This window comes from Cryptomeria japonica, chromosome 11, assembly GCF_030272615.1.
Source record: "Cryptomeria japonica chromosome 11, Sugi_1.0, whole genome shotgun sequence".
Taxonomy (NCBI): Eukaryota; Viridiplantae; Streptophyta; class Pinopsida; order Cupressales; family Cupressaceae; genus Cryptomeria; species Cryptomeria japonica.
Window position 1 is genome coordinate 638,235,786 of NC_081415.1, and position 24,639 is coordinate 638,260,424.

Genomic DNA, 24,639 nt, shown 5'->3' on the forward strand with positions numbered 1-24,639 from the left:
TCATCACCTTCCTTAGTAAGCATTAGGTGATTTTGTGATCTAACATGTGGTTTTGTAGGTTGTGGTTCTTAACTGAGTACTGCAGATACCGCTAGGGACTTCATCCGACAACTTATGGATATATCCTTTTTCAAATAATGTTTACTTTTCTGTACTTTAGCTTGCATATGCATGTAGTGTTCATATGAGCGCTAAAGTGGGGGCTAAATGTAGCATCGTAAATTGTACGCACTTGCTAGGGTGGTACAATTTCACACCTAGTTTAGCACCCGCCTTGGTGCATTTTGTATTTTGCATTGCATTTCCCCTTTAGCACTTAATTAATTAAATTAATTAGGTCTAAGGTTCTATTTTATCATCTCCCATATCATAAAGTTGGGCCCTTTTCATTAAAGTGTGCCCTTTTCATTTTATTCTTCCAATACATCATTTAATCAAAAACCCTAATTAGGTCCTATTTCGAACTTGGGGGCTTGATTTCAGGGGTCAAAACATCTTGAAATCAGCCGTAACTTCGAGATTCTCTCTAAAATCATCATATCCGACGGCCCTAAAAATTTGGTAAAAAGTTGTCGGGACCATGGCCCCCGGAGTGCACATGGTCCTGGACATTTTTCCCAAAATTTTAGGAGCGCGATCCAATCATAAAATAAAGCTTAACCCCAAGAAATTGGCGAGAGATTCAATCTCTAGGTCGGCCAAAAGTTGAAATTAAGACCTAGGGTTTCATATATAAGAGCTCTCTTTCTTCATTTGAAAGGATCCGAATTTTGGCTTTCAAGGACCTTCTATGCAGCGAAAGAGTAGATTTTTGAAGACTTCAACAACATTCAACATCCATCCATCAAGCATTCATCAATTTCATTCATCCATTTAGGGCTTTGAAGACATTGAAGAGCAATAGGGTATTACCGACTGAAGATTGGCTTGTACCCCTCCCTTGGGGTTGGGTATGATTTCATGTTGTTTTCATGTCTTTGCATAAACCTCATTATATCATTTGTATTCATGCTTTAGATCACTTTGCATCTTGGTTTGGAGCATTTACATTATCATTTACAAGCATTTAGGGTTTACTTTCTAGGTTGCTCTAGTTTGCTTACTTTCATTTTAGGATCTTGCACACACACAAGGTCTGCACACACTACTTTTACAATACAACTTGGCTATTCATGGAGGTGGAAATCACCAAAGCGGGGGTTTGAATAAGGCAAAACCCTATATAGCCACCCAAAACACCTTTTTAGATATAAGTACAGGTTTCAGAATTCAGACGACGTCGCAAGTTACAGATCCGGGAGAAGCAGACGAAAACCGAGCAACACACCAAATTTCAGAGCAAAAGACCAGGACAGGGGCGTGGGGCGCCCTGGTCCTGCCAGGACAGGGGCACTAGGCGCCCTGGTCCCTGGGACAGGGGCGCTGGGCACCCTGGTCCCTCTGTCAAACAACAATTTTCAGCATTTTTGACAGCTTTTCAGGTTGCAAAACAGCAGTTTCAGGGGCAGAATCAGGACAGTGGCGCCCGCGCCCACGTCCCGAACATTTTCACTCAGATTTTTACTCCGGGTATGCATTTGCATTCTTGTCTTATTCTTGTGTTTACATCTTTCCATAGTTTAAGTTCAATTCTGCAATCTTGTTATTAGTTCATACTTGCACTTTGGGGTTAGGGATTGAACTTGCATCATTTTATCTTTCAATTGCAACAAAGGAATAGAAACCCTAATAGGTAGCCCGTGGCTCTCTCTTCCACAAAAAGAAGTAGCCAATTGTGTGATACCTCTAGGCTCTTTCGTATTCCACAAGTGTGTGGTTGAAAGTGAGATTAGGGCCTGTTTGCTTAGTGTCACTTTTTCCCCCACACACTTTGTAATTTTGTTTACAAGATTTTGTCTAATGTTCTTACTTCTAGAATGCTGGATACTCTGAACCCATAATTATTTCAGCTCAACAAAATGGTTTTGTCCCTGGTAGACAGATTCTAAATTCTATTATTTCAGTTCATGAAAATATTCACTCTAACGGCTGCTAAAAATCAAGGTTTTTTTCTTAAGCTAGATATGTCTAAAGCCTATGATAGAGTGAATTGGCAATTTCTTTTCAGAATTATGAAAGCTTTTGGGTTTGGGGAAAAAGTTATTCAGCTTTGCTCTCAATTGATGGAAACTTCCTCCTCTATTGTTATTGTTAATGGATCCCCTTCCAGTTTCTTCAAAAGCACTAGAGGTCTAAGATAGGGGGATCCCATTTCCCCTATCTTGTTTACTATTTAGCTAAAAGTTTGGGTAGATTTATAATTAAAAATGTGGAAGAAGGTAATCTCAAAGGCCTAAAACCTTCATCTTCCAATGTAACTTGTACTCATGAACAGTTTGTTGACAATTCGATTACTATGCGGGAAGCTACTATTAGAGAAGCAAGAAATATGAAGAATGTCATGGATACTTATGAATCTGCTTCTGGCCAAAAAATTAATTGGGATAAGAGCTCGTTGTTCTTCATCAATACCCCTATTGAAAGACAAATAAGGATCAAAATAATTCTTGGATGTAAAATTGTTGAGTTTCCCTCTACTTACTTGGGGCATCCCCTTTGTATTAAGCCTTCAGATAATTTCTGGATGAAGCTGGTTGACAGATTCAACTCTAAGTTGGCTAGTTGGAAAGGATCTATCCTTAGTCAAGCGGGCAAGGTTACGCTGCTTAAAGATACTCTCCAAAACTTGCCTATTTATGCCCTTAGTTTATTTAAATCCCTAGAAAGTTTGCGGAGGCAATTGAAAGAATCCAAAAAAAGTTTCTTTGGTCGAGAGTGAAAGACAAGAATAGAATTCCCCTTATTGCTTGGAACAAAATCTGTTCTCCTAAGGCTTCTGAGGGGTTGGGTTTAAGGAATATTAGTTCTATGAATAATGCCTTGTTAGCAACACAAATCTGGAGAATGAAAGGGGAGGAAAGAGAATGGAATTTAATCTGGAAAAATAAATATCTTTATATGCAACCTTCTGAGGAAGAATTTATGGATAACTCTTTTACTGTTGAAGGTTCTGCAATTTGGAATGTAGTTCAAATGGCTAAAAGTTGGGCTACTGCTGGAAGAATGTAGAAATTAGGGAATGGAAGAATTATCAGATTTTGGGAAGACAAATGGCTTCTAGATAAACCTTTGGAGGACATTCCAATCCTTAAAGATTGGAAAGATTGGTTCAAAAATAGGTATGGTAGTTTGGTTAGAGACTATTGGAGAAATGGAAAATGGACTGAGTTCAACCAACAATGTCTGAGATTAAAGTTTCTTGAGATTTTGCTTTCTTCTAAAATTTTGAGGGACAATTAAGAGGATAGTTTGATTTGGAGGGAGACCTCGGATGGGAATTACTCTGTGTCTTCGGTTGTGGCTATCCACAACAAAGTTCTGGAAGAGATTCCTATTTGGGCTAAAGTGTGGAATAAGAAGTTAATTCCTAAAGTTAATATCTTTTTTGGGATTTTTATCCAAAATAAGGTGTTGACTCTTGATAACCTCCAAAAGCATGGATTTGTTTTTCCTAACAGGTGTTCTCTTTGTTGCAGGGAAGAGGAGTCTGCTTGTCACATTCTCTACCAGTGTACTTTCAGCCAGGAAATTTGGAAAATTATTTTTAGTAGGTGGAAGTTGAGCCGGGTTTTCCTGAACTCTCTAGGGGAGTCCTAGCAGCAATGGTATTGTCCTAATTCCAACCCTAAGAATGTTGAGGTATGGAAACTTACTCTCCCTAATGTTATCTGGAACATCTGGAATGAGCACAACAATAGGATTTTTAGGGATAAAAGTGCTAACCCTGAAGTTGTGGTGGATAAAATTTATAGAGGTATATTTGAATGTTTAAATGGAACTGATCATGGTTTAGTGGCTAAAGAAGACTTTAATGATAGATGGAACCTTTCTATTATCAAATCAAGTAAGGATAAGGGTAGGGATGGTCTGGTGTGGTGCTTTTCATCTCAGGGATGGATAAAGGCCAACTTTGATGGGGCGTCAAAGGGGAATCTAGGTAAAGGTGGTTATGGGGGCATTGTCAGGAACTTTGCTGGAAGTTGCCTTGTGGCAGTCACTGGCCCCCTGGGTAGTCAAACTAGTCATTATGTAGAAGCATCTGCAACTTTGAATACTTTAATTATTGCTAAGAATCTAAATCATGATAACTTATGGTTGGAGGGAGACTCACTAAATATTATCAAGTGCCTGAAGGGGGAAACTGATCCATCGTGGTCTATAGAAAACATAATTTTTAAAGCTAGAGAAATTATTGCTAGCTTTAAAGTTATTGTAATTGAACATGCCTTTAGAGAAAAAAATTTGGTTGTGAATGGCCTAGCGAACCTAGGTGTTAATTCCGAAGCTCAAAGCATTTGGTACAGGGGAGATAATATTAATTTTAATATTAAAGATCTTCTAAGAAAGGATAGATTCATGGGGAAAGAGGGACCACACAATCAATTATGATACTCGTAATGAGTAATCAACACATTTATAGAAAGGTTATGATTACTTGGCAAAGTGGCAGAATCCTAATCAAAGATATTAATCCTCCGCACACTTTGTGGGTTAACATTTTCAAAATTTTGAGAGACAAATGGAAGGAAGCTCTGAAATTGCAGAAGAACAGAGTTGGTATTTTGAACTTGAATTTGGGAGGGGATCTAAGGAGGGAGGAACCAGATAATATCTCCAGATGGAAGGAAATGCCAAAGGTATGGACTAACCTGGAAAAAGGGTTTATGATGAATTTCATGGAGAAGTTGGTCGATTACAATAAAAGTAGGGTTAATCTTGCAGTCTCTAAAATTATTGAAAACTGGAGTAACGAGTTATTTAAAATTCATGGTGTAAGGTTTAAATTGGATGCGGGCCTCATAGCAACTATAACAAGTATGCCCCACTCAGGTCTCAATTTTTTTTGAGATTTGAAAGTTTCTAATAACACGGTTATACTTTTTTCGTGGAAGTAGAAGGAGAGGCCAAAAATTGGTAAAGCAACGGGGGGTTATTATGATGCTTCCAACATGAAGAAAATTTGGGGTTGTGTGTTGAATGCTATCATGGATTACATTACAGTGGAGGGTCATTTTACTAGGGCCCACCCATACCATTTTGTATTGTTAAATCATTTCAGGCATGAGAAAAGGGTTTCCCTTCCCTACTACCTCTTCAGGTCTCTATCGAGGTCTCTTAATAAGCACGGAACCTGGTGCTTCATTGTGGCCTCATTTTGCTCATATATGAGCACTGCAAAATCCTTGCTATCCAAGAAAATAAGAGATTGTTTGCGTCTCCAGGGAAAGGCAAGAGAAAGGTGGAGGAAGGCGGACCCAACAAGGAAGAGCCGACTCAGAGTAAAAAGAGCAAAAGTGCTACTGGGATGAAAATCCAAGAGGACAAGAATGATTCAAAGGATACCGGAAAAGATGGTAGTGAGATGGAAACGGATGAGTCTGGAGGGGAGGAAAGTTGGAAAGATGAGGACATGGGGGAAGAGGAAGGTGAAGCTGCGGGCATGTCCGACCAAGATAGTCCAACTCATGGTGCTAGCTTAGGCAATGACAACAACCAACCAATGGAGGAGAAGGATGATAAGATTAATGAGGAAAAAGAAATGGATATTGAGAAGGAGAAGAATAAGGAACCCAAGCAGAAAACAATCAAGGAGAATCTAAGTAAGGATAAGGAGTGTGCTGGAGAAGGGTTATTTCTGGATAATCTCAAAAACCTAACTGAGGCTAGATTGGGTTTTGACAGGTGGGCTTATGAATTTATAAAGAATCTGAAAAAAAATGGGAAGCAGTTGGAAGAGAAAAGGAAGGAAGATGAAAGGTACCAGAAGCAATGGAAGCAGAACATGGAGGAAAAAGATAAGAAGATGGAAGCTCATATTGATAATCTGGAGGAAGGAAAAGCTACAATGAAAAACCTGTTGGGAATGATTTCGGATATCTTAACAGTTGTCACTAAGAACATAGAGGATATCTCTAAGGTCCTTCAAGGCTCCAGCTCTCCCAAACCGGTCGTGGACCTTGACATTGATGAAGATGCAATCGAGGCTGGGATTGCAGAAAGTACTCCTGGTGGGGCGGCAAAGAGAACAAGGGTGAGCATGAAGAAAGTTGTTGTGGCCTCTTCTAAGGAAATCCCTAAACTTAGGGATAATATTAAAGAATTGTATGGGATTAGCGAAAACTTGGTTAATGCCCTGAAAAACATAAAGTAGTTCCTTTTCTATGCTTTGTCTGTTTTGGCTGGTCATTGCTAGTTTTGTGGGGCTTTTTTGCTGGGTTTTGCTAGTTGCTATGCTGATTTTTCAGATGTATGTTCCTTCTTGTTTCTTAATGCTCTTTTTTCTTAAGGATATTTTGTAAAGAGTTTTGGGGCCCCTTCAAAACCTACTTTTACCGTAATAAAAAACATTTTGTATGCTCATTAGACATAATTGTGCTAATAAATTGTATTGCAAATCAATTTTGATATTGACACTCTATTATAATTCCATTGTAAGAAAAAGGTTCATAATGACAACATTAATAGGACCTTACATTTTAATTTTATATATACTATTTGTTTATACTATGGAGTTTAATATTTTACAAGTACTAATGTATTTCAAATTTAATGTAATTATTTATAGTATATAAAATAAGCAACATTCATTGGTTTTGTAATATAATAATAGTAGTAGTAATAATATGATGTCTAACGAACCTTTACTGGGGCATTTCAGTATTAGGAGTGGCATCTCCTTCACCCTTTGTAAAGTTTTTTATCTTGGAAATATAATGGGTATTGCCCCCTAGGCAGAACTTGCTTAAAAAAATAATAATAATAATACGATGTCTAACCTTACAACCATACTTCATATTTGATTATGCAAATGTGTGTGTAATATGTGTGTCAATGTGATGAGCACATGTGTGCATGTATAAATTCTCATTGAACACGTGTGTGTGTAAATCAAATTGCAAACTAATTTTAATATAACCAATATTATATTTCCCTTTAAAAAATAGTTCAAAATGCATTGTGTGTGTATTCATGCTTATTGAACGCAATTTTGCTAACAAATTAAATTACAAATTAATTTTGATATTTATAATATATGTATGTGTGTGACAACACTATTATTGTGTCTATGTGAGTGTGGATATGTAAAGAATGTATTTGTGCATGGTGTACGCTCATTGAACATAATTGTGCTAATAAATTTTGATATTAACACTATTATAATTTCCTTTAAGAAATAGGTTGATAATGTCAACACTTATAGGACCTTACATTTTATTTTGCATCTATTGTTTGTTTATGCTTCAAAGTTAATTTTGTACATGTCATGCATTTCAAATTTAATGTAATTAATTGTAGTATATAAAAAACGTTATTGTTTCATAATGTCAACACTAATAGGACACTATAACATAATTATTTGTAGCATATAAAATATTATATGAAATAGGTAGATCCTCTAGGTCGATTTCTTGTGTTGAGGATACAAATGGGCTCATCAATGCCCAAATACCTCTTCTTCATGTTTTTTATTTTCTTTTGTATACATGTTCCACACAATCTTAGCAACCATTACTCAATTCTTTATGCTCAAATGTCTAATACTAGTTCCACCCACATTTTGAGGCACACATATTTTTTCCCATGATATGAGACGAATACACTAGGATGGCTAATAAGATAGCCTTTAATAGTAGTATTCTTCTTATCAGTGTGAGCCATTTTCCTTTTCACAACTCCATCTTACTTTTACACCTATTGATTAAGCTCTCCCAATAGCAATTTTTATTAATACCAGCAAACAGTGGCATACCCAAAAGTATCCCCATAAATTTGGCCACTCTTAAGTCTAGGATTCTTGTTATGTTTTTTGAAGGTTAGGTTGGACATTTAGAAAGAAAAATTCAAATTTTCTCCAATGTATGTTTTGACCCAAAGCTTTTCTATACTTGTCTAATAATGTGCAAATGGTTCTTGCTTCCATTATGCTAGTTGTTCTTAATAGAATAGTGTCATCAACAAATTGTTGAAGAGATATTGGAACAAGGTCAAGAGCCACTTTGATTCCTTTCCATTCTCCCTCCTCTTTGAGCTAACTGATGCTTCTCCCTTAGGCCTCAACCATTATTTTGAACAAGAAGGGTGAAATTGGGTCTACCTACCTTAACCCTCATGAAGACTCAAAGAATATTTGTGACAACCCATTTACCAACATAGAGAATTTTGGCATGTTTATGAAACTGCTAATCCATTCAATCCATTTATCCCCAAACTCAAGTATATGCATGGCACTTACTAGGAATTACCTATCAACTAGATCATACACCTTTAGAACATCTAACTTTATTATCTTTCTCATTGCTCTGGATTTTCTTACCAAATGGATGGCTTCATGAGAAACTATGATGCCTTCTACTATTGATATCCCTAATGAGAAGCCACTATGTTCCTCTGAAATTACCTTTTTTAGCATGTCTTTTAGTCTATTAGCAATGATCTTTGTGATTACTTTATAAACTGTGTTGCAGAGAGCAATAGACCTATATTCCTTCATGTTGAGAGCCTCATTCTTTTTGGTAATTAAAGCTAAGAATGTATAGTTCAAGTCCCCAAGAATGGTTGCTTTCTTCCTAGACTCTTCCATGGCCCTGAATAGATCTCCCGCAATTTCCTAGAAATACCAAAAAAATATGGTCGAAAAACCATCCAACCCAAGATTTTTGTTTGGATTGATCTGGAAGGTAGCTTCCCTAACCTCCTCCATAATGATCTCCTTATAGAGTTGTGCATTTTCCTCATCATTAACTAGGGTTGGTATCATATCTAGAATGTTGTCTCTTTCTATTCTGTGATCTTGATATTCTTGATTCGAAATTGTTCTGATATATCTAACAACCTCTTGGTTGACTTCTTTCACCAATTGAGTCATAGACCCATCATCTTTCTTGATGTCCTCTATTTTTTTCTGCGTCTATTTGCAATGACAATCATATAGAAGAACTTAGTATTCCTATCTCCCTCTTTAAGCCATATTAACTTAATTATTAATTTGGTTTAAGATTATATTATTTAATATTAACTATATAACTGATCTTAATAAAATAACTATTAATAATTATAAAATTGCATTATATATATATTAGAGTGAAAATAAGCATTTCTTTTAATGACTAAATGAAAAATATTTAAATTTATATGTTTTGTATATATTAAAATGATTTTAAAAAATTATAGAAAATTATAAATATAAAGAATACATAAAATAATTGGGTTTTCTTAATAGAAATATATGATGTGTAATGTAATATTTTATTTTATTTTATTTAAATAGTGTGAATCAACTCAATATAAAATAGCAAATTGATTTTATTATCTATATTTTGAGAAATAAAAAATATTCAAATTTATATATCTATATAAATAAAAAACACTTAATTCAGAATATTATAAACAAAAAATGAAAAAAAAAACTATTTAAAAGAGACATTTTTTTTAAATATAAAGGAATCCAAAAAAAACCCTAAAAACTATTATTCGTAATAAAAAAAATCTTATAACACCAAACAAAATAATTTCTACAATACACTAAATTTTAAATAAAAATCTCATTTTTATAAAAAAATCTAGTTTATTTTCAAAACAAAAATAATGCTCGGGTTGGCTTTGGCTCTACATGCATGAGGGCTTTCTCATCTCTCAAGGCATGCAATTGGCTATCCCACCATTGTATGTATTGGTGATATTTCGTATGGACACAAGACAACAAGTGGAAGAAAAGGAGAATGTGGAGATAAAAAGATTGTGCACGAAGTTTCAAATGGAAGTGCAAAAAGAAGAGGCTAAGGAAATACCAATGGAAGTTGTTTTCAATGTTAGAGGAGATGGTTAAGGGGCAATAATTGGTTGAATATTGTTTACGGTAGGAAACTTAGGGTGTACATAACGTTTTCTAGAATGATTCATAATATGCAAAGGAGGATTGATAAGAAAAAAAATTGGAATGTAGGTAATTCCTTGTTCAAAGCCATATAATGGGCACTAAATGTATCTCAAAGTGAAATTCTATTTTGTTCAATTCCAAGATGGATTTTGGTAAAAAAAAAAAAAAAAAGTACTTATATAGAGTTGGAGATTTTTACCTAAATTTTTGGAGCCCATATGTAAAACTCTTCAAGTTTAAGAGTCTTGTATTACCCTACCTCATATGAATGCTAGGGTTTTGATCTCCTTTAATGAAGGAGTTCTAATCCCTAATATGATTGAATTTCTAGCCATAGCCCATGTAGTCCAAAGTGATATAGAACCTTTGGGTGGGTTGAACTCCTATTTTTATGTAAATCAAATGGACATCACAAAAGAGAATGTCCTAAAATTGTCAATAAAAAAGGAAATGGGAATGCTAAAAAACTAAGATTTAATGTTAACACCCCAAATCCCGTGGAGGAAAGCAATCATTGAGAACCTATGGAGGAAAGTAATAATGAGATTGTTGATGCTTCTCTAGAGAAACAAATTGTTGATAAGAGACTATCATGTCTAGTACTCTGATTGAACTGGAGTTTGCAATAGATACTAATGAAAAACAAGGATATTTGTAGACTAATAAGCATGACCTTAAGAAAAATGATAACAGAGAAAAGGCCCCTCAGGTGCCCTGCCTCGAGCAAAGAATGCCCAAGAATTGGTTTTAAACAAATTGAGAGAATCGAATAAATGTAAAGGCATATTAAAGAAAGCCCTTGAAGCCCTCTATGCTATTAAAGAAACGGAGTCTAAAAGTATAGTGTTAAAGGAACTGCCCTCTCAAAGCCAAGAAATAGACCTTTCCTTAGTTGTTGTGGATAATATTCCACCTTCTTGCAATCTACAACCCTTTTACCTTTTTAATTCAGTTTAGTCAATAGGTTCTAGAAGTGGTTTGTCTGACAATAAGGACAATAAACTAAGTGATGATGCTAGAGCATATGCCCCACTCCTTTTGATTTTTAAATGGCAAACACAGAGGGATGGGAAAAAGTGGCCTTGAGCAAAGCTAGGAAGAAAATGAAGAATGTCTATACATCCAACAATTCTAAGATAGATGGTAAAAAGGGGAAAGTTAGTGATATCCCAAAATGTTTTGAATAGTTATGTAGAAGTTGTAAAGCCAATCCCCCTAGCCAATAAATGATGATGTACTGCTTAAGTTGGAATGTACGAGAATTGCAATTTCCTGATAGAAAATATATTATCAAGAATTTATGTAATCAAAAAAAAGATCTAAACTTCTTGTTTCTTCAATATGTTAAAGCTAAGCGATTTTAGTTGGAAAGTAGTCTTAGGTTTATATGGAAGGATGTTAAGGCCTTGTTTACCAAACATGAAAGAGGAAGAGGGGGACTTGCAATATTGATTGGTCACATTAGAGTAAGCATATTCTAAAGACTAGTGTCCCCCCTTGAAATCAATGTCTAAGGATGGAAATTTTGAAAGATGGTACACATTTTGGTGTATGTGTAGTATCATCCAATGATTATAAATAAAGAATAAAGCTTTGGCAATGGATGACATCTGACCTGCCTAGTATCCCTTGAATTATCACTAGTGACTTCAATATGATTAGAAAGACAATGAGATTTTTTGGGGGAAATACTAAAAGGGATTCTTAAGCTATATGATCCTCTTGAAGGACAGAAAAAAGACAATAAAAGTATTTGGTTTGCATGGTGTAATAATCAAGGGGATGGGAAAAGAGTGTATTGTAGACTGGATAGGATGTATGTCAATAAAGATTTGTTTGTTTTGAAGATATCCCTAATGCTAATTGTGTACAAGTTAAACCAATGGCCCTGTCCGACCATCATCCTATAGAAGCTAGTATTGTTTTCAAGGACATAGACACTCCTAAGGTAGAGAAGAAAGGTGGTCTTTTCAAACTTAATGTGAACCTTCTAAAAGAACAAGACACCATTGTTGGGATCTATACTCTTTGAAATCTTACTAAATCTTTAAATCATAAAGATGACCTTGTGACATATAGAACAAAATGATATGAAATATGCAATATATCTTAAGAACAGTAGGGAAAAGAAATGCCCTTATCAGCAGAGGAAAAGAGTCTATGCTTGAAGAGAAATTGGTTGATATTGAGGATAGAATTCAGAATAATCCACATAATGCAAAACTAAATCATAATCTTATAGTTACTCAACATGCTTTAAGGACATTTCAGACTAGGAGTGCTCAGGGGGCTAAGGTGAGGTCAAGAATGAATAAGCTTAAAGAAGGTGATAGAGGATGGAATTTATTTTTCAACATGCTTAGAATCAAGCAAAGTGGGGAGGCTATTGGTCCTAACCAAGAAGATAACTAATGGCTACATGATAACAAAGATATTATCAAATTATTTTATGAGTTTTACAAAATGCCTTTTATTGTTGAAGACAAATCAGAAAAGTGTCAAGATGCACAAAGATTGTGTAGAAGAATGATTCCAAGTAAACTCTCACAGAGTATGTTAGACTAAGTTGGTAAGAAGATTTCCAAGTGAGATTATAAATGCTATTCTTTCATTCAAGAATGGGAAATCTCCAGGTGTTGATGGCCTTATCAAATTTTATAAAAGCCAATATAGCATGGGTAGTAGACAATTTGTTTGATGTTTATAATGAGTTACTTAGGAATGGTACTTTGGGAAAGGAAATCAATAAGGGTATTATAAAACTCTTAACCAAAGAAGGGTGCAAGAGTAATATCAGAAATTGGATACAAATAACTCTTCTAAATATCTCCTATAAGATTTTGGCTAAGTTGCTTGCAAGAAGGCTTACCAACATCTTGCCCAACCTTATTAGTCCTACCCAAACTAGTTTTATTAAATGAAGATACATTCTTGAGAAACTACTAAGTATTTGGGAAGGCCTTAACTGGGCTAAGAGGGATGGGTAGGAAGTGGGTATCCTACTTCTAGATTTTGAGAAGGCTTATGATAGAGTGGAGTAGTCTTTCATTCCTACTGTTCTTGAATCAATTGGTTTTCTTGATTCATTTTCTAGAATGGTGAAGGTTCTATTTAAGGATGTGAATGTCTATGTGTATATTAATGGTGAAGTATTTGAGGCCTTTTCTTCCGAAAGGTCTATTAGACAGAGGTGTCCTATGGCCCCTATCCTATATATCATTGCCTCGAAGGCACTACAATATGTATTAAGATTTGAAATCCTAGGTCTTGGTCCTTGAGATATTAAGCTACCTAATGATTTCCATCTTATCAACATCCAATTTGTTAATGATACATCCTTATTCCATGAATTAGATTACAACAATTTGATAAAATTGAGAAATAGATTGGGTTTCTTTTGTGATGTATCAAGAGCAAAAATATCAAAATTGATATCCATTTTGTTGGGAGGATATAAGGATGCATTATAATGGTTAAGTGGATTTGGATGGTTGTAGGGGTGACCAGACAGAAATGATAGATATCTTGGTATCCCCTTTTTGGTCTCTCCCACACTACCCAACATGTGGAATTGTATGTTCAAAAAAATTAAGAAACTTAATAGCTATAACAAAACCTATTTATCCCTTGCTAGTAGGATCCAAGTTTGTCAAAAAGTCCTCTCCGATTATTCAATATATTATGCATCTTATTGGTTCTTTTCTAGCTATCAAATGAATAATGTTCATAAGGTTATCAAGAGATACTTATGGTCAAATGGGAAAGGGGTAAAAACATGTATGTGGTCAGATGAAAGTGGTGTTGCATGAATAAAGAAGATGGGGGACTAGGGTTGAAGGAATTAAAATTCCAAGGAGTTGCACTTGTCACAAAGTTTATTGTGAAAGCCATGGAGGATAATGAGTCATAGAAAGTTTTAGTCGATCAACCTATCCAAAGATTGCAAGAAGGTGAAATAATATCCAAATTATAGTCTCTTTTTTCTAGTATTAGCATTACACCTTTAGGGTTTGTTGTCTTTCACAACATATGGGGGGCTTGGGAGAGTTGTAAAGGAAAAGTGAGATGTAATGAAGATATTCTACATAATCAAGGTGTAATATGTGATTTTAGATCTTTGTGGTGGAACACATTACATAAAGATAAGCCCCTTGCACTATTATAGGGGTGCTCTACTAGGAAATGGAACAAGAAGGGTATATCTTCCTTCAAGGATATATTATGTAATGGCAAAATTAAAAACTCGGATACATTAGAGGATGAATTTAATATGTCCTATAACAATAAAATAATATATGCAACGATATCAGTTAAAGCAACTAGTTCAAATGGAAGATGAAAGTGAGTGGCTTTCAAGTGTGAAATGGGCAAATAGTTCCACTTTTTTGAAACTTAAAGCTAAGTGTCTATATAAAATGTAGTCTAGTCCAATTGTATTCTTGAATATGTTAATAGGGCTTGGAATCTAGACTGGGAAGATAGAATGTGGTCCAAAATCTTTGTCAATGTTGGTCAGGTATGTCTGATCCAAAAAAAGATGTTTAAATGGAAATTCAGGATTCGCCATTTAATAATAAATCTGCTAGTTTTCTTGTTTGTGGATGTCCAAAAGTTTATATATAGTTGTTTTTCAAGTGTAGGTATGTTGTTTCTCACTAGTCTCTATTTATGGCTCATATTGTTGGTTGAGATGTTTCTGATGTTAAGTCTTGGTCTAAGATTTTATCTGGGTTTGCTAAGGGACTTAAGAAAAGGCATAATAAGTTTTGGTTTTGTTTTTCTACTAAAATATTATGGTTCTTGTGGAAAAAATGAAATGAGCATCTATGCCAATGCAAGGATAGAGTCCTTACTAGGTCTGCTTGTAGACTCACATCTTTACTGATCATTGAAAAGGTCACCCTAACACTCAGGTTGTCAGTGGATAGATACATGAAGGTGTCGGAAGAAGGTTCCTCTCCAATACACAAAGATGATATAAAAGAAGTGAATTAATGGCCCCAACATTTGAGATGGATAGACAAAAAAAATTAAGAAGAATATATTGATTTACAGAATGTTTACATCAAAGAGCATCAATACTAGTTTAAAAGGGATGCAACACTAAGGGGCGTGAAGGGGGATACATCAGAATTTTGACACTACAAGTTAGGAAATGATTCCCCTCCTACTAGGCACTTCTGAATCCTTTAAAGAAAATAGGGTACAACGAAAAGATAAAGACAAGGGTAAAATGATGGGCAAACAAGTGGCAGTAGGTAAGGAATGAAATGATGAAGATGAGGATCAACAGAAAAGGGATGAAGAACAACAAGATGGGATGCAGAATAAAAGAATGATGAGGATGAACAACAAGGTGACAAAGAGGAGAACTATGACAATAAAGGCAATCAAGATGAAGTTGAAGATGAGGGACAAGATAGAGATGTTGATATTTAATGATATGTAGTCATATGCTTCCTTTTTCTATATATGTAATCAGTTTAATATAGTTTGTAATGGGCTCTTTGATGTACTGGTTAAACTTTAGCTTCTTAGTTTTTGGGTAAACATTTTTTTGATTTGGAGCTTGGATAGGCTGTATTAGGTGATCTTTTTTTATCACTACCATATGTATCCAAAACTATGCTCATTTTGATTTAATATAATTAGTATAAGATCTTCAATATGATTATAATAATCACTTTTTATTGGTGTAAAACAATTGATTAACAAAATGCAATAGTATTATCTTAGTCTTAATTATTTTTTTTCTTTGGTCAAGAAATATAACAATATAACAAGTGTCACATAGTGGCGAGTACTTGCCTTCACAGTTATGTAATAAAAATATTTGTTGTAATTCATAATTATAATAGTTTGAAAATATTATTAATAGTTATAATATAATATAAATATTATAATGATTTAAAAAAAAACATAATTCTAATTTAATTAAAAAATCTATATAATTATACTATAATAATAAAATCGATCTTGTTGGGATAAATTTGTACTCCCAAAAGCTGGCTTTGTTGCCTGGGCAGCATTCCAGGGGAAAGTTCTTGCCACAGAACAATTTAAACTCAGAGGTTATGAAGGGCCCTCAATGTGTGTCTTATGCAAGAAAGATGAGGAAACAAATGACCACTTATTCACAACCTGTAACTACACACAAAAATGTTGGTATTGGTTGATGGCACAATTAGGCTGGTCAGGAGCCATCATCCCTAACTTAAAGGATTGGCTTAGAAATTGGCCATTAATAAAAAAGAATAGCATCTTCCATAACCTATGGATTTGCAATCCAGCAATAGTAATCTGGGAGGTTTGGAAGGAGAGAAACAGGAGAATCTTTCATGATAAAGAAATGAAGGCAGAAATACTAATAGCAAAAATAGAGGCCTCCATCACAGAAACCTCCAATAATAGGAATATGAACATACCACAATATGATAAGACATTTATAGAGTGGGATAACTATATTAGGAAGCACTGGAAGGGGATCAAGATTCCCCCTTTCATTGGGAAAGGGAACAAAGATAAATCTGAGGATAGGAAAGCATGCAAATGGGTGCCCCCAAAGATTGGATGGTGCAATCTCAATTTTGATGGAGCATCTAGAGGCAACCCAGAGGAGGTAGGGGTGGGATGCATAATTCACTTACATGAAGGGATATGTATTGGATCGAGCTCTTGATATTTAGAACATGGTACAAACAATAAGGCAGAAATATTGAGCCTAATAGAAGGTCTATATCTATGCAAACAATTAAATATAACCAAAATAGAAATAGAAGGGGACTCAACTATCACTGTTAATGCAATAAGGACCAGGATAATGACAAATTGGGAGCTCAGAAGCTTATTGGGCATAGCCCTATTGTTATTAGGAAGCTTCTCAAACTACACAATCAATCACATATACAGGGAAGCAAACACATTGGCAGATAATTTAGCCAATATAAGGGCAGATGGAATTAACAAAATCACATACAAACAATCAAATTTGGATACCCACACTTAAACAGAATTTGAGTCAGGATCACAGAAACATTCACAACTCATTTATGCAGAATGGAAGGTATACATAGGCTCATGCACAAATAAAGATATATGTACGTATATAGGTGTATCTATAAAACTATATATGTACATGTTCATATATATGAAGAGAGACATATATAGATGCACAGATGCATATATAGACATATATATAGGTATATGCATACATAGGTATAGTTATAAGCGCATGCAAGGACATATATACTCATCAAAGTATCCTGAAAACATAGAACATTTCCTACTATAGGCACAAACATAATCTAGGTATGGTACTAGGCACCAAGAGTTTAAGGCAGACAAGAATATGTCAAATTGGAACACAACGCACACACACATAGAAACAATCCCACACTCATATAGAGATACTCATAAATATAGACTTATTATTACTCAGAGCCAATGTGCAATATGCGGCCTTAGTCCTTAGCAAAATGATGACACAAGATCATAACACCAAGTTCTATAAACGTTATGACACAACAGGGCGGAGATAGCACCATCACAGTTTTGATGGACACAAATATAATAACCTGCATACAAATAGCAGGACAATTATATACTTACATGAATATATATGCCCAGTTAGACAGATATTCAAGTATGTATATAAAATAGATGTGTACGTGCATATATGTATATGTGCAGATATGTGCATATAAATGCATATATGTATACATAGCCACATAAATAGAAATACATTAAGACATATACATCATGCATACTCGAGCATGAATAAATTGGAAACAAACACATATATACATACATAGGATTATAGATATACTTGCCCACACACACACACACAAAAACATATATATATATACACATGTATATACGTATACATGTATATACATGTATATACGTATATATACATGTATGTATATACATGTATATCTATACATATATATATATATATACATATATATATATATACATATATATATATATACATATATATATATATACATATATATACATGTATATACATATATATATACATGTATAGATGTATATATACATGTATATACATGTATATATATATATGTATATATATATATATATATATATATATATATATATATATATATATATATGTATGTATGTATGTATGTATGTATATATATGTATGTATATATATATATATATATATATATATATATATCACATGTTAGATTTATCGACAAGCAATCATACAACAAAGTGAATGACAGAGAGGTTAACTTCCTATGACTCAACCGGGGTCACTAATTGTAGTACCAGTTCCACCGGTTGCCATAACTAGTATATATCCCCATAAGCACTCAACACTAAACTCTGCCAAAAATGGATTTTGGTATTTGTCTCTGCTCTGAGAAAAGGGAAATGTCCATCAAAGGAGAAATTTCTAATAAGAGATGGCCGGTCATCCTGAAAACAGAGGATGATTTGGTTATACATGCGACCAAAGGAATTATGGGTGACGAGATAATCCTTGCAGAGCATAGACAAAGAGTCAACGGTAGCATCCCAACAAGGTTTGCAATGATTTTACTTACAATGGGTGAAGGAAAAGCAGCAACAGTTACATTATGCAGGTTGATTTTCAAAGAGGAATATTTGGATAACCTGGAATTGGCGATAAATTGCGTGGATGAGAATCTGCAAACACCATACCCGAAAGATTACTCCAGAGTGGCAAAAGCCATTGATAAGGAGGAGGTGCTCAATGTAGAATTCAAAAGGCCCATCCTTAGTAATAAGGACCAAAGTCTCTACAACCAAAGACAAACAGAGATCGCTAGAAGCATTACATTCCTCAAGCAATGGGTGGGAGTGGTCAAAGAACCGAAAGGAGAATGGTGGGTGAGTTACATGGTCGAAGAAGGATGGACACCGTTCCAGGCAGAGAATCCCACTGAAGCACGTGCCTTTGGTATGGAAATCTCGGATGATAGGGAAGAGGATTAAGTTTCAGTTACATAATCTTTTTTTGATATTATTATTATAATGAATCTGAAGCATAGACAGATAGGAGCGATAGTTATATCAAGACACATAGTGCACTGTTTATTCCTATGACATAATATGCATAGTGAAGGGCAAGGTATTTCCTGTATGACAATATCAAATGTTATTTTAACTATACTTAGATGAGACAGAAATTGTGATTAACATAATAAGATACTAAAGTTCAGACTAGAGAGGTTGTGGTAGCATCAATCCTTTGATGTCCAGTGCTTTCATTTCTAAGAAGTATTGTAGATTGGGTAATCTTTCAAAGTAGGAACAACAATCTCTGATGTTGACATATCTCGAAAGAAACCTTGTCTAGAATAACAACAGGGGCGAGGGTACTAAAATAATATTGACTTTATTCTTCTTTTGAAACTAACAGTTAATATAATGGTTTTGCAGAAGAAAGTATTGAAATCTGTTTTGCAGGAGAAGGTTTTTAAATTTGTTTTGCAAGATAAGCAGAGGGGACTATGATGACAAAAGGGAACTGGGAAATTTGGACACAAATACACCATCACATGCCAAGCATAGTTTCTCCATATGAAGGGCTTTTTTTACAACCCTGATTGTAGAACCTATAAAAGGTCATTTGTAATTTAAAGGTTGTTAGTTTAACTGGACCAATGGTCCCAGGCAAGGTCGGAGGTTTTCTCCTCTCTGCTCTTTCTTACTGGCGCCCGCACTGAGTGGAGATTGTAACATTTTCTATCAATAAAATACGGCTAAGGCCTTTTTATCAAAAAAAAAAATCAATCTTAAACTTAATTATTACTTGTCAATTTAAGAATATATTATTTAATCATGTTTATGTAATATTAACTATAATTAATCCTAAAAAAATAACTATTAATAATTATAAAATTGTATAATATAAACACTAGAGTGAAAATAAGCATTTCTTTTAATGGATAAATGAAATATATATATATATATATATATATATATATATATATATATATATATATATATATATATATAGATAAGTGCTATCTAATATGGGGATAGCACCCTATATTGGTAATAATCAAAATTACATATGCACCAGGCCCCCAAAAGGATATGGCCCAAACTATAAAAACAAAAAACAGTCAACATCTAGGCACAACCAATACCACTACACAAGCCTCAGAATAGTTGCAATGCGATCACCCAAAGTTGCCACCTTTTCAATATTGTTATATGACAACCAACCTAGATCCTCATTCATCATCCTTCGAAATGGGCCCAATTCGCCAAAGGACACCCCAACACGAAATACATCCCAAACATTGCCCATGAAATTTTCCTTCTTCACCCGCAATTCTCTTACAGCAACCTGTGCCTCATCATCTGAGTTTGAAACCTCCACATCGAAGAGGAAGCACGCAGGGTTGAACAAAGGGCCCAATATGCTCGCATACTCCTCTTCCAGTCCCATGACAGCATTGCCTACTGCGTTGGCATCTACATCCCTGACAAAACTGTCCATTTTCTCAATGCAAGCCTCCTTGGAAGGAAGAGTGTCCACTAACAGGGAAAGAATGGTCTCGTAGATGAAACTGTCACACCAATGCCTATCTCCATTGAGCGCCTCCTCAACAATTGCAACGATTGTTGCATGCCCTTCAACATCAATGTCGAACAGGCAGTCACATTGCTCTGACAAAGGCTCCTCACGACACATACAACTCAGCCCGAAGTGATGCACCATGATTCTAAGACAATTGAGAAGAAGCTTCCTCAAACACAAAACCAATCTTTGCAAGTTATTAATCTGAAAACTGCCATGCGAATCCTCCATACTTCCTAAAATAGTCGGTCGGGAAACAAATTTGAGGTTTCTACCCAAACAAAATCCAAGCAAAATTGCCTCTGTTGTCTAAGAAAAGAAAGGAGAGCGTTGTATTATGTGTGTGTCATCACCCACACCACATGAAGAAGCCCTCAAACTCATCTTATCTACCGAACACGCAAAGCCAAGGAATTAAGTCTACCCAATCCCTGCCCTAAGGATTGATGATTTCTCTCGAATCAAGATCTGCAACAGAGAGTCCAAAATCTCATCCATCGAAGACAACTGTCTGGAACATGGATTGCATATTCCCATTTTGGCCAAATAAATGAAAAAATATTTAAATTTATATAAAAAGTTATTAAATTATATTGTATATATTAAAATGATTAAAAAGAAATTTTTTATTTTCAAAAAGTATTTAGAAAAGGAATAAATTCCCTATGTAATAACTAATTGATTTTATTATTTATGTTTTGAGAAATTATGTGTGTGCGTGCGTGTATGTGTATATGTATACATATACATATACACTTGTGTGTGTGTGTGTGTGTGTGTGTGTTGAAATATAAAAAAAATGAAAATTTATATATCTATATAAAAAAAACACTTTGCTCACAATATTATTAATAAAAAATGGAAACAAAATATTTAAGACATTCCTTTTTTAAATATAAAAAAAAATTGTTACTCACCAAACTTTTAAAACCATAGTGTAGATAAACTAGTATACCTATTTTTTAGAAAAATATAGATATAGTATGACAACAATATCATATTTTTTATTATTCAAATTTAAAATTATTATATTATAATTAATATTAAATTATTATTATATTATGATATTTTTATATTTCTATTACTCTTCACCAAAACAAAAAAATCTATTAAGACTAATTATTATTATTATATTATCATATATTTATATTATTTTACAAAGTTAAATATTAGTATGATGAAGATATATAAAATTAATTAATAGCGAAACTCAGAGTAAGTGGTAGTTGAAAGAAGAAATATATATATATATATATATATATATATATATATATATATATATATATATATATATATATATATATATATATATATATATATATATATATATATATATATATATTATAAATAAAAATTGGAAGAAAAACTATTTAAAATAGATATTTCATTTTTAAATATAAAAAAAAAAAAAATTAAAATTTAAAAAATTTAAAAAAATCTATTATTTACCGAACTTTAAAATCAATTATAGTGTAGATAAATAATTTGTGCAATATATTACATTTCAAAATATAAATCTCAACTTTATAAAAATCAAGTTTATTTTTAAAACAAAAATAATAATCACTTTTGATTGGTGCAAAACAACTCATTAATTGAGCTCCATTGTATTGTCTACGACAACTTTTTAAAATAGGCATTTATATTTTAAATACAAAAAAATTTAAATATAAAAAAATCCAAAATAAATCTTAAAAAATTATTATTCCTAAAAATTTGTTCATATAGCATTAATTTTTTTAAACCAATCACAACCTAGATAAATAATTTCTACAATATACTAAATTTAAAAATATAAATTTCAACTTTATAAAAATCAGTTTTATTTTGAAAACAAAAATAATAATCACTTTCAATTGGTGCAAAAACAATTGATTAATTAGATTTCACTAATAATAAAGATATATTAAAACATAATAATATAATCACATCTAATAATACTTTAATATTAATTATAATATCATAATATAATAATAATTTAACATAATTAAATAAATATGATATTTTAGATGTACTTATCTATATTCCTCTAAAGATAGATATACTAATATAATAATAAAAGTAATAATATTGATGTTTTAACCTTACAATTGCGAATAAATAAATTTTGTATGTCATTTATGTGTTTCAAATTTAATGTAATTGTTTGTAGTATATAAAGACATCTAATAACAAATATTGATGTATACGTAACACTCCTTTCTATTTGTGGGGGTGTGTTCATGTGTGTGTGAGAGATGGAGAGAGAGAAAGAGAGAGAATGCCTATGTGAGAGAAAGTCTGTCAGTCAGTGTGTGTGCATGTATAAAGAGTTCTAGTTGCCCATCACCCGCAAAAGAATCACCAAGCAGCCCATTCTAGTTGCCTTCCGTTATTCTTTTATTTTTGACGAGTTCTAGAAATTATTTTTATATAGAAATTGTATCAAGACTATTCAAAAATGAAGAGGCATAAGATAAAACTAAAAGTCCTGAGAAAACAGTCTAGAGAAAACCACAGGTTGTTCAAAAGAACAACTAATCAACACATAATTATAGCATGCATGATTGACATAATTCACGTTACCATGCATGTTAGAGGATCATCCACCAGAAAAAAATTCACCAAGCAGCTGATTCTAGCTGCCCCGCAGTATTTTTTAAAGTTTTTGAGAAAATAGTCCTATGAATTACTCTTATAAAGACGAGGAAACCACAGGGCGTTCAAAAGATCGATCGATCAAAACATGATTACAACATGCATGATTGACATAATTCATGTAATCATGCACGTTTACAGGTTTGTATACATCATATTTCTGAATAATTTTGATTTTATTCTAAGGACATCAATTCAGTCCTCTGACAATATTTCATTTTATTTATATGATACACGGCTACATCGTGATGCAATGCGCCTTTTTGTTCTAAGGAATTCCCAAGACATGAAATAATTGTTGACCAATTGCCCCTCATCAAATACCAGAGGTTAAATATGGGCATGTGTGCCTTCACTCCACAGATTACATGATAATATAAAATACTGATAATTTAAATTAGAATGAAGATTCCATTTAAATAAAAGGTTAACCCTCCATCAAATGACGATAACTCCTACCCCTTATCACACGATGCCAGATAAGATTTATAGACTGCCAAATGTCAAGCTGTGATTTCTCCTGAATAACCCTGTAATCCACAAATTTGAATATGCTTCATTGGTAATGTGTTATGTGCCACCGAAAACAATAAGTTACTGTAAGTCAAGAAATATAATAATCTATAATATAAATAAATTTCTCTCCACACATCCTGGCAAAGAAATGAGAAAATAAGAAATATTACTAGGTAAAACTAATCTTGATATCATATTGTGACTTCATTTTTTATACAAAGTTTCTTCCAATAAGACGAGAATCCAGCTCTTTACCATCTTACAAGGCACCTTTGAATACCACGAGAAAGTGGACGAAGGAAAGATGGATCTCGTTGCTGATACAACAAACCAACCTGCCAAAACCAAGAAAACAATAATGTTTATCATCAAAGCATACTAACAAAGGACCAGATGATAAGAAACCATAAACAAAAGTATAAAAGTGCACTCTATCAAAGTAGGCAATGATCCTCATATTCAATTTAATTTCAATAATTTCAATTCTTTGTTGTGGGAGACTTCTGCATACAACTGCATGAAACTTGCTTCTGAATATAAATTTATTGAGCGTCAACTATTACATTTTTTTGGTTTAAATGCATTTTAAAATAAGAAACTCAGTGAAAATTACCTGAATCAGTGCTTGTGTGGCAGGGTCATCCAATATTTCATAGCTATAATCAGAAAGATAGTTCACCTGAAAGTATTACAAAAAAGTATGATTCATATGAGCTGGTAGATCAGGGGTAAACGTCTCATGATATACAATCTAAACAATATATCAATTCTCACACATCAGAAAATTAAAGTCATTTTAGAGAAAACACCAAAGTTAGGGAAGTAAAAGCATCCAAAACATCTAAGCCCCAATATTTCAAGTGCAGAACTGTTGACGTGTATTTTGTACACCATCATACACAGAATAAAATACTTAAAGGCATCT

At 33.5% G+C, this 24,639-nt stretch overlaps 1 protein-coding gene across 4 annotated transcripts in view; it reads right to left on the reverse strand.

Annotated features, from left to right (window-relative positions):
* Window positions 1–23,160: 23,160 nt before the first annotated feature.
* LOC131063178 (uncharacterized) overlaps window positions 23,161–24,639 on the reverse strand; it is a 166,821-nt gene continuing 165,342 nt past the window's right edge. For 2 of the 4 annotated variants that reach the window (XM_057996965.2, XM_057996966.2), the window contains exons 9-11: window positions 24,328–24,393; window positions 23,970–24,049; window positions 23,161–23,728 (exon numbers count right to left, since the gene is read on the reverse strand). In XM_057996965.2, the coding sequence (XP_057852948.2) occupies window positions 23,626–23,728; window positions 23,970–24,049; window positions 24,328–24,393 (249 nt within the window). In that variant the 3' untranslated portion in view covers window positions 23,161–23,625. Of the gene's footprint in view, window positions 23,729–23,884; window positions 24,050–24,327; window positions 24,394–24,639 lie in introns of those variants that run through there. The other 2 variants (XR_009111021.2, XM_057996967.2) reach the window with 2 other exon arrangements.